This window comes from Oreochromis aureus, linkage group 3 (assembly GCF_013358895.1).
Source record: "Oreochromis aureus strain Israel breed Guangdong linkage group 3, ZZ_aureus, whole genome shotgun sequence".
In the NCBI taxonomy this organism is placed as follows: domain Eukaryota; kingdom Metazoa; phylum Chordata; class Actinopteri; order Cichliformes; family Cichlidae; genus Oreochromis; species Oreochromis aureus.
In genome coordinates this window covers 46,980,031-46,991,599 of record NC_052944.1, presented here as the reverse complement: position 1 = coordinate 46,991,599, position 11,569 = coordinate 46,980,031, and the positions used below count along the sequence as shown (strand labels likewise).

Genomic DNA, 11,569 nt, shown 5'->3' with positions numbered 1-11,569 from the left:
GGATGTCCACTCCCTTTTTTCATATTTATAAAACTGGCTCAGTGTGGTGCTGGTTTCAATCACCATGCAGCTGCAGTGTTTGTAAGGCTGAGGAAGTCACCTCAAGGAGGGAAAGTTTCTCACACTGAAAATGCTGCAACCAGATGAACAGAGTCAACTTTGTTGGATAAAGTGGAAAATGAAAATATATATTTAAAAAAAACAAACATGACAGAGTGTATCTGTAAAGGTGCAGACATGGACATTCAGTTTGTCTATTTCTTATTACCTCTGTGTTTTGTATAGAATCTCTAAATGTCACAGAGAAACAGATGAGTCGATCCTCTGCAGATAAAGTGCTCATTGATTGAAGTTTTATTTTTCCTTCATTTTCACCGTTCATTCATTTTCATAATGCCTACTAATTAAAACTGAACTTCCACCTGTGAGCTCCTGAAAGAGCAGTTGATGTTATTACTTGTGACTCTGTTTCAGTCACATACCAGCAACAAATTAAAGTCATTATGTTTTAATTTAAATTAATATAGAAAGTCAAGAAAGTACAAACAATACAAAAATCCAGAATGTAGTTTGATTTCATCATAAATAAAATAGAAACATTAAGGTGTTTAAATTACACAGAAAGACATAGTTTACACACAGTGAGTGTTTTTGTCTGCTCAGCTGTTTGCAGATTTCCATCCATGTCAGTGTGGAGCTAAACTAGACAATAAAGTGCTGTGTACTCTTTTCTGTCAGGATAAAGTATATGACAGTCGGTACACTGAAGTCCAGCCTGAGCTCTGAGGAAAAGCAGCAGCTACACAAACAGCTTAAAGTGCACAAAAATCTGGAGACTGATTCATGTAGGCTTCATCAAAGAAGTGAAACTGGCTGACAGACTGAAGGATACTTTGAAGTACTGGAAGCATCTGTGATTGTAATTAAACTCAAACATATGCTCTAACATGAGTCCTGTGTGCGTTTCTTTTTTCAAACAAACAATAAAACTGTTTTTGTGGTTTAATGTTTCTGAAACAGTTTTAAAACATTTAACACAGAAAAGATTATAGGATGTGGATGAGTGCATCTAACTAAACAGACTCTTAAAATAATCCCACCAGTTCACACTGAATGCATCTGGTGAACATGTCATCACAGTGTTGTCTTCAGTGCAGTAGTGCTGCTCCTGCAGATACTTCCTGTCACATTTCTGTCCTGTAGACTTATCACTCAGACAGGCATTAAAGTGAACGGTGGCTTTAAACCTGGAAGAGAGGAGCACCAGGGACAGAGCCAAGCAGACGACAGAGAACGGGACACTTTCACTCTCTGCTGGGAGGCTGAACGGGATGACGATGCGGTTTCGTCCTGGTGGACCATATTTTGTTGAGAGAGACTTAAATGTTTTCCACGCTCCTTCATCTTCCTGCAGAGGGCTAACAATGATGTTTGGGATCTTCCGTCCTCCAGCTTTCTTCAGTGAGTTCCAGTAGTTTGGCAGGTTGAACAACTGGAGACAGAATATAACAATATGGAGCTTTTTAATTCATTAAGGTCATCTTGACACAGAGAAGTAGAAGTCTCTTAAAATTGTCCATCACACACCTGAAAGGAGACTTTGAACCTCTGATCAGCTGATTTTACAGCACTGACAGTATTTACACAACAACCACGAGTTCCTGTAAACCAGCTGATTTACTCTCAGCACTTACATGTACTCTTACATGTAGCGCTCTCAGAAAATTTCATGTCCATGGGTGTTAGCAAGTCATTTAACTTTCTCTTTCGGAGCAGCAGCCCGCCTCTGGAAGCTTCCCCTCCATCGTGACTCCCATGGATCTCTCCCCCAGCGCTCTCCCTTGTGAAATAAACAAGACAAACCCTGCTTTTCATATCACACAATTCCCACAACAAGCTCTGTTACATCACTAACTGTACTCTCCTCCACTTCACACATCCTGCCCCATGATGTTCCTTATATTCTGTTGTTTCCTGCCCACAAATAAACCTGTTAGATTCTGTGTATTGTGTCTGCTTTTGGGTTACAGCAAGTGAAGCAGAGATTAATATGATTTTTAGCTGATGGCTCTTAGATCCATTTACTGAATTTAACCTTCAGACAAACTTTATACCATCTAGTATAAAGACAATTAACAAAGCTAACTTCATTGGCTTTGGTAATTGAATAGTAAGATGGCTGTTGGGATGATATTTCTCCTCTCCTTTCATAAATGATGGGTCAGTATATTCACTGCTAATGGAGGTTATAAAGACAGGACTCAAGCTCTTTTGCTAAGCACCTCGAGCATTTGTACCTGTTACCATACAGACACTTCCAGGTCACTTCTCTTAGTTAGGAACGTTCCTGAGCAAAACTGTTTAATTATTTGAACATGCCCCTGGATTTTAATTGGGTGGGTTTATTAAAGATGAGCTAACTGCAGTGCATATCGAATGATGCTGTGGTTCCAGTAAAGAGATCATGCAGCAGAAAGTTAAAGGCAAGTCCTTTTCAGTAGTTAACTTAAACTGTTTCCACAGGGGGCGACATTTTACCGCTGATTAGTGATTTCTGTAATATACCACCAGCTTTGATCTAACAGTAGTATTTGAACCATCAGGCATGAGTTCAGGATCAATGGTCAGAAACAAAAACTTTGTAATAAAGTAAAAACAACAACAAAAACATCAATCTGTCTATATATCTGTATATGTACACACACCTTTTTAGTTGAGTTGTAATGTCTAATTTTATATGTTGTTAAAACTTGTCGTCTTGTAGAAGAAACTTTATGGTATGAAGTGCATCAGTAAACCCTGCAGACTTTGGAGCTTCCCATAAATCCTCTGATTTATTACACTGTTTATCTGTTTTTGATTTATTGTTACTGTAGACATTTATCTACACTTATGTGTTACAACCAGTCAGGACAAAGGAACACAAACCATTTTCTTTCTTTCTTTCATCTTTATTCTATTACTTTATTTCTATTCAACTTTTTCATTTTAATAAAAATATATATTTAGAAAACACGTGACAGACTTAACGGACACTCAGTGTATCTATTTCTTCATTAGCTTTGTATTTATAATCTCTAAAATTCATCGAGAAACAGATGAGTTGATCCTTCTGCAGATAAAGTGCTCATTGATTGAAGTTTAAATTTTCCTTCATTTTCACCATTCATTCATTTTAATCATGCCTGCCCATAAAGAGCAGTTGATTTTAATATTACATGTGACTCTGTATCAGTCACATCACAGCAATGAATTAAAGTCATTATGTTTTAAATTACATTGATATAAAAAGTCAAGAAAGTACAAACGATACAAAATTCCAAAATGTAGTTTGATTTCATCATTAAAAAAAAATAGATACATTAAGGTGTTTAAGTTACAGAGAAAGACATAGTTTACACACAGTGAGTGTTTTTGTCTGCTCAGCTGTTTGCAGATTTCCCTCCATGTCACTGTGGAGCTAAACTAGACAATAAAGTGCTGTGTACTCTTTTCTGTCAGGATAAAGTATAAGACAGTCGGTACACTGAAGTCCAGCCTGAGCTCTGAGGAAAAGCAGCAGCTACACAAACAGCTTAAAGTGCAAAAAAATCAGGAGACTGATTCATGTAATAATTAGATAAATTCCCCTAGGGATCAATAAAGTATTCTGATTCTGATTCTGATGTAGGCTTCATTAAAGAAGTGAAACTGGCTGATAAACTAAAGGATAGTTTGAACTACTGGAAGCATCTGTGATTGTAATTGTAATTAAAGTCGAATGTGTGTTCTAACATGAGTCCTGTGTGGGTTTCTTTTTAAATCTGAGCTCCACAGATTAAAAAATAAATGCTTTTATGGTTTCATGTTTCCGGAACAGTTTTTAAAAAACGGACACAGGAAAGATGATAAGATGAGGCTGGTTTGCATCTAATTAAACAGACTCTTAAAGCGATCCCACTAGTTCACACTGAATGCATCTGGTGAACATGTCATCCCAGTGTTGTCTTCAGTGCAGTAGTACTGCTCCTGCAGATACTTCCTGTCAGATTTCTGTCCTGTAGACTTATCACTCAGACAGGTATCAAGGTGAACGGTGGCTTTAAACCTGGAAGAGAGGAGCACCAGGGACAGAGCCAAGGCGACGACAGAGAACGGGACACTTTCACTCTCTTCTGGGAGGATGAACGGGATGACGATGCGGTTTCGTCCTGGTGGACCATGTTTTGTTGAGAGAGACTTAAATTTTTTCCACACTCTTTCATCTTCCTGCAGAGGGCTAACAATGATGTTTGGGATCTTCCGTCCTCCAGCTTTCTTCAGTGAGTTCCAGTAGTTTGGCAGGTTCAGGGGTTGATAGTTGTGAACAACAATTGCACCGTGGAAAAAAAACGGTAGTGGAAGTCTTCGGTGAAAAACTCTGTGCTGTGGCCTCATTTTTCCTGTTGCAATGCCATAGGTCACTTCAGGTGTGGTGGCACAGTTCCAGGGAGAGTACAGGACCAGGTCAGTGATGGTGGGCAGAGGCAGCAAACACTTGGCTGGGATCATGGAGTCTCTGATTGCTCCATGTGCCACAAAGATTATGTCAACAGTGTCATCATGGTTCTTCTTTTCTTCCTCATCAATTTTACTTTTCAGGAAATCAAACATGTCTGAGAGTTTTCTGAAGGTGCCAGACTCTGAATTTTCTCTCAGCCACTGCAGGACAGTTTCATCCTTGCAGTTTTCTATTGCAAGGTTTATTAATCTTTTCCTTTCAGCAGAGCTCCTGGGACTTTCAGGGCAACATGCAGCAGCCAGCCTTTTCCTTTTATAAAATAACCAAAAAAGTTTTTTTTAAAGCAAGTACAGAAAGCTTTGACTGGATCACTGTGATACTAAAGAGAGTGAGGTCATATATGAGCACACGTATGCAGATCTGTTGTGATATTTTTAATCATAAAAGTTTCCTACCTCCCTGTGACAGACAGCATGTCCAGCCTGTCACTATAGAGTTCGACTTTAGCTGATTCTCACTTCTAATCACTACATTAAACTTCTGCAGTGAACCACAGATAACAGACCTGCAGAAGTCGTGAGGTTAATCTCAACTCTACATATTATTTACAGAAGATTTGCTATAATTGTAACAAACTCTGTAAAGAAGGATTTCATGTAAAAAAACTAAAATGGAGGCAGGTATGACCTCAGGTTTATCACTCAGTTCTCTTTCTGCTTTTTCTTTTAAAACTGGATTCATGTTCATTTGTTTTCTGTAACAGCTTCAAATCTCCACCACCCCAGAATGTTCAAAAAGCCCCATTCAAAAAGTGGATTTAGACACAATTAATTTAAATAGTTTTATTCATTGTACAGTGACTGAAATATGAAAATCTTTATTATCTTATAAATAAATTTGTTCGTGAGAGACTCACAGCATTTCCGCTTGCATTTCCAACGCCTCTAAAAAAGCCATGGCTCTCAGAGCCCGGAAGAATTCGAGTTCCTCTTTGTCCATATTTAGTCGATAATCAGCTCAGGAACACAAAGCTGCTCTTCTTTCTGCGACCTGGAGAAGAACCAAGTCCAGTGTAGCTGTAGCACAGTGATATTATTCTGTTTTAAAGATCTTCAAAGTGAACAAAGACACATCAACTCAGATTTTCACTGTTTCTATTATTTTGTCCACGTGGTTTTTATAGTTTAGCTGAATGACAGAAAACCTCTGTGAACAATTGAATGTCACCAGCTTGTTAAACTGAAGCCTTCATAAAGTCTGCTGATCAATAATCCAACTATGATATAACGTATGCACAGAGTGGATCACACAGTTCACCAGAGTCTCCAATGAAAGCAGCAACAACAATCACCACACATGAAGAAGTTAAACTTTCAGTCTGAATCAGACTGTTTGCCTTACCTGCTTTGGAGAGCACAGGTGAGTGTGTGAAGGAATCTGATTATATGAGGTGTTCAGCGAGCTTTATGTAGCCTGAATAAGATCACAGGCAAATAAAAACACAGTGAAAGTGAAAGCACAGACACCAGGGTAATCCCCGGGATTTTACACAAAGGAAACGAAAGAAAAATATCTTAAAGTAAAATTCACTGCATCATGTGGATTATTTATATCATCAATAGTTTTTGTTTTTAACAACCATTCTCACTCTATGAAAGTAAGTGAATAAAGGTTCCAGCAGCAGCTCTGTGAGGCTCTTTCATATCAACCTGTGAAGGCAGAGACACGAACACAGTTGAGGTTGTTCATTTTCTAGGTTTTTGTTAGTTTAGCTCCTTGGGTTCTTGAAATCCTGGTACCTGTTTCCACTTCTTCATAAAATATAAGACACAGAATTTAATTTCCTCCTCGTGTCACCTCTGTAAGCAGGAGTCTACCTCACAGTCATAACTACATTCAGGGAGATGTGAACATACAGGAAGTCATTTTAAAGTTATAATAATTTATTTCAGTTCCCTGTTTAAGAACAATGTTCCTCTAAATCCCAGTGGAGATGATCTGAGGACCACACGATCGCTCAACTACACGAGCTTGGACATCAACCACTGACACCAGATTAATACACAAGTCTGAAATAAATCTATTTTCACACAGTTTGTCTTTGTGAGGATTTACTTTACCTTTGGAAAGAGATCGGACAACAATTCAGAGCACAGCAGCAGTCTGCCTGGTTTTAGACCAAGAAGAATAACAAGAGTCATTTATGGACACGAGTTAAGTTGAACAAGCTGAACAATTAGAGGCAGAATATGACAATATGGACCTTTTTAATTCATCAAGGTCATCTTGACACAGAGAAGTAAGAATCTTAAAATTGTCCATCACACACCTGAAAGTATTTACACAACAACCACGAGTTCCTGTAAACCAGCTGATTTACTCTCAGCAGTTACATGTAGCGCTCTCAGAAAATTTCATGTCCATGGGTGTTAGCAAGTCATTTAACTTTCTCTTTCGGAGCAGCAGCCCGCCTCTGGAAGCTTCCCCTCCATCGTGACTCCCATGGATCTCTCCTCCAGTGCTCTCCCTTGTGAAATAAGCAAGACAAACCCTGCTGTTCATATCACACAATACCCACAACAAGCTGGCGCTACATCACTAACTGTACTCTCCTCCACTTCACACATCCTGCCCCATGATGTTCCTTATATTCTGTTGTTTCCTGCCCACAAATAAACCTGTTAGATTCTGTGTATTGTGTCTGCTTTTGGGTTACAGCAAGTGAAGCAGAGATTAATATGATTTTTAGCTGATGGCTCTTAGATCCATTCACTGAATTTAACCTTCAGACAAACTTTATACCATCTAGTATAAAGACAGTGTACTGTCAGTACAATTAACAAAGCTAACTTCATTGGCTTTGTTAATTAAATAGTAAGATGGCTGTTGGGATGATATTTCTCCTCTCCTTTCATAAATGATGGGTCAGTATATTCACTGCTAATGGAGGTTATAAAGACAGGACTCAAGCTCTTTTGCTAAGCACCTCGAGCATTTGTACCTGTTACCATACAGACACTTCCAGGTCACTTCTCTTAGTTAGGAACGTTCCTGAGCAAAACTGTTTAATTATTTGAACATGCCCCTGGATTTTAATTGGGTGGGTTTATTAAAGATGAGCTAACTGCAGTGCATATCGAATGACGCTGTGGTTCCAGTAAAGAGATCATGCAGCAGAAAGTTAAAGGCAAGTCCTTTTCAGTAGTTAACTTAAACTGTTTCCACAGGGGGCGACATTTTACCGCTGATTAGTGATTTCTGTAATATACCACCAGCTTTGATCTAACAGTAGTATTTGAACCATCAGGCATGAGTTCAGGATCAATGGTCAGAAATGAAAACTTTGTAATAAAGTAAAAATAACAATAAAAAAACATCAATATGTCTATATATCTGTGTATGCACAAACACACGTTTGTAATTGAGTTTTAATGTCTAATTTTATATATTATTAAAACTTGTCGTCTTGTAGAAGAAACTTTATTGTCTAAAGTGCATCAGTAAACCCTGCAGAGTTTCCCTTAAATCATCAGATTTTATTGTTTATCTGTTTCTAATTTATTGTTATTGTAGACATTCATCTACACTTATGTGTTACAACCAGTCAGAACACAGGAACACAAACCATTTTCTTCCTCTCTTTCATCTTTCTTTTATTACTTTCCTTCTATTCAACATTTTCATTTTACTCTTTATAACTTTCATTGTTTTTGTCCTTTGAAACAACTAAAGAGATGCATGCTCAATAATCCAGGTATGCAGGAAACTGATTCTGTTCATCTGATCATTAATATGCAAGTTGTTATGACTATTGATGAGAGACCATGATGGATACTGTGAGATTATTATATTATCTTATGCCACGTTATACCCCTAATTAAAGATTGTGAAATTATTACATAGTTTTAGTTTGCATTATTCTCATGAAGAGATGTATTACATTAGACTGCTGATTTATTTTGAATGAATTACATTGTTTATGATGCATTATACTGCTGAGTTATAAGAAATACTTTTTTCAGAGAATCATGGCCTTATTCTTCTGATTACAAAGAGAACAGAACATACCGGAGAGGTTTTCTGCCCCATCTCCTCAGAAGGAGATAAAACAGGAAGCCAAGGCCGTCACTTAGGTGCCGTAAGAGCAAAAGAATGTGAATGCTTAGTTTGGAGGGGGGCTGAAGCTATAAGAATGTGAGAAACGGTCAGACACGTCGAGATCAGGCGGACACCCTCCCACGCTCATCTCCCCTCCAGATGGTTAATGCTCAAAGTGTTGTATGGAATAAAGAGATTGTTGATTGAGCATTTATACACCGAGTGTTGTTCATCCTTCAGCCCAAAGATCAAAGAACTGAGAACTAAACAATACACAGCAGTGTAAGCTGGTGAGATTCTCATCTTAGGGATGGCCGTTCCCTTTTTTGACATTCATGAAACTGGCTCAGTGTGGTGCTGGTTTCAATCATTATGCAGCTGCACTGTTTATAAAGCTGAGGAAGTCACCTCAAGGAGGGAAAGTTTCTTATACTGAAAATGCTGCATCCAGATGAACAGAGTCAAGTTTCTTGGATAAAGAGGAAAAGAAAAATTTTTTTTTTTTAAAAATAGTACAGACATGATGGATATTTAGTTTGTCTATTTCTGAGTACCTTTGTGTTTTGTATATAATTTCTAAATGTCACTGAGAAACAGATGAGTCGATGCTTCTGGAGATAAAGTGCTCATTGATTGAAGTTTATTTTCTGCTTCATTTTCACAGTTCATTATGTTTTAAATTACATATAAAAGTATAAAAGCATAAAAAGGAAGATATAAAAAGTCAAGAAAGAACAAACGATACAAAAATCCAAAATGTAGTTTGATTTCATCATAAATAAAATAGATACATTCAGGTGATATGTTTAGATTACACAGAGAGACACTGTGTCTTTTTGTCTGCTCAGCTGTTTGCAGATTTAAGTCCATGTCATGGAGCTAAACTAGACAATAAAGTGCTGTGTACTCTTTTCTGTCAGGATAAAGTATATGACAGTCGGTACACTGAAGTCCAGGCTGAGCTCTGAGGAAAAGCAGCAGCTACACAAACAGCTTAAAGTGCACAAAAATCTGGAGACTGGTTCATGTAATAATTAAATAAATTCCCCGAGGGATCAATAAAGTATTCTGATTCATGTAGGCTTTATTAAAGAAGAAAAACTGGCTGATAGACTGAAGGCTACTTTGTATGGGATTGTAATTGTAATTAAACTCAAACATATATTCTAACATGAGTCCTGTGTGGGTTTCTTTTTAAATCTGAGCTCCACAGATAAAAACAATAAAATGGTTTCATGTTTCTGGAGCAGTTTTTAAGAAACTGACACAGAAAAGATGATAAGATGTTGATTGAGTGTATTTAACTAAACAGACTCTTAAAATAATCCCACCAGTTCACATTGAATGCATCTGGTGAGCAGGTCATCACAGTGGTGTCTTCAGTGCAGTAGTACTGCTCCTGCAGATACTTCCTGTCAGATTTCTGTCCTGTAGACGGATCACTGAGACAGGCATTAAAGTGAACGGTGGCTTTAAACCTGGAAGAGAGGAGCACCAGGGACAGAGCCAAGGCGACGACAGAGAACGGGACACTTTCACTCTCTTCTGGGAGGATGAACGGGATGACGATGCGGTTTCTTCCTGGTGGACCATGTTTTGTTGAGAGAGACTTAAATGTTTCCCACACACCGTCATTTGGCTGCAGAGGGCTAACAATGATGTTTGGGATGTTCCGTCCTTTAGCTTTCTTCAGTGAGTTCCAGTAGTCTGGCAGGTTCAGGGGTTGATATTTGTCAAAAAGAATTCTACTGTGGAGAAAAAACGGTAGTGAACGGTAAAAAACTCTGTGCTGTGGCCTCATTTTTCCTGTTGCAATGCCATAGGTTACAGCACCAGTGGTGCCACAGTTCCAGGGAGAGTACAGGACCAGGTCAGTGATGGTGGGCAGAGGCAGCAAACAGCTGGCTGGGATCATGGAGTCTCTGATTGATCCATGTGCCACAAAGATTATGTCAACAGTGTCACTGTGGTTCTTCTTTTCTTCTTCATCAATTTTACTTTTCAGGAAATCAAACATGTCTGAGAGTTTTCTGAAGGTGCCAGACTCTGAATTTTCTCTCAGCCACTGCAGGACAGTTTCATCTTTGCAGTTTTCTATTGCAAGGTTTATTAATCTTTTCCTTTCAGCAGAGCTCCTGGGACTTTCAGGGCGACATGCAGCATTCCGATTTGCCCTTTTATTAGAAAAGAACAAAGAACGAAGATTAGCAAGTGCAGACAGCTTTGACTGGATCAGTGTGATACTAAAGAAAACTGAACCTTTAAGTGTCTGAGTGAGATCATAAATGGTCCCAAGTATTTAGTTCTTTTGTTATATTTTTAATCATAAAAATGTTTCCTACCACGCTGTGACAGACATGTCCAGCCTGTCACTATAGACTTTGATTTTAGTGTCCATGTTAAATGCTGATTCTGCATTTTCACAGTTACACCACCCTCAACCACCCTGTGATGCTAGCTCCATTTAAAAAGTGGATTTATACATTTAATTTAAAAAAATATTTTCTTTTTTTTTGGGGGGGGGGGTGGTGTTTGCGCAGTGACTGAAACATGAAACACATTTATTTCTTAAATCAATTTGTTCTTCAGAGACTCACAGAATTTCTGCTTGTTTTTCCATCGCCTCTAAAAAAGCCTCCACGAGTCTCAGAGCCAGGAAGAGTTCGAGTTTATGTTTGTCCATATTTAGTCGATAATCAGCTCAGGAACACAAAGCAGCTCTTCTTTCTGCGACCCGGAGAAGAACCAAAAGTCAAGTGTAGCTGTAGCACAGTGATATTATTCTGTTTTAAAGACCTTCAAAGATTTACACTGTTTCTATTATTTTGTCCACCTGGTTTTTGAGTTTAGCTAAATGACAAAAACCCTCTGTGAACAATTTAATGTCAACAGCTTGTTAAACTGAAGCCTTCATAAAGTCTGCTGATCAATAATCCAACTATGATATAAAGTATTTACAGAGTGGATCACACAGTTCACCAGAGTCTCCAA

The 11,569-nt window shown here is 38.2% G+C and overlaps 2 protein-coding genes across 2 annotated transcripts; both read right to left on the bottom strand.

The window, feature by feature from the left end:
- Positions 1–3,036: 3,036 nt before the first annotated feature.
- On the bottom strand, positions 3,037–5,954 carry LOC120439430. Its single transcript, XM_039610408.1, has 3 exons — positions 5,882–5,954; positions 5,397–5,556; positions 3,037–4,789 (listed from the first exon to the last, which is right to left on the bottom strand). The coding sequence occupies exons 2-3, from the start codon at positions 5,477–5,479 to the stop codon at positions 3,940–3,942; spliced, it is 933 nt and encodes a 310-aa protein (XP_039466342.1). The 5' UTR covers positions 5,480–5,556; positions 5,882–5,954; the 3' UTR covers positions 3,037–3,939.
- A 3,924-nt stretch (positions 5,955–9,878) lies between these two features.
- LOC120439432 lies at positions 9,879–11,191 on the bottom strand. The gene is made up of 2 exons (XM_039610412.1): positions 11,176–11,191; positions 9,879–10,752 (listed from the first exon to the last, which is right to left on the bottom strand). Exon 2 carries the CDS (start codon positions 10,593–10,595, stop codon positions 9,879–9,881), a length of 717 nt encoding a protein of 238 aa, XP_039466346.1. The 5' UTR covers positions 10,596–10,752; positions 11,176–11,191.
- Positions 11,192–11,569: the final 378 nt, after the last annotated feature.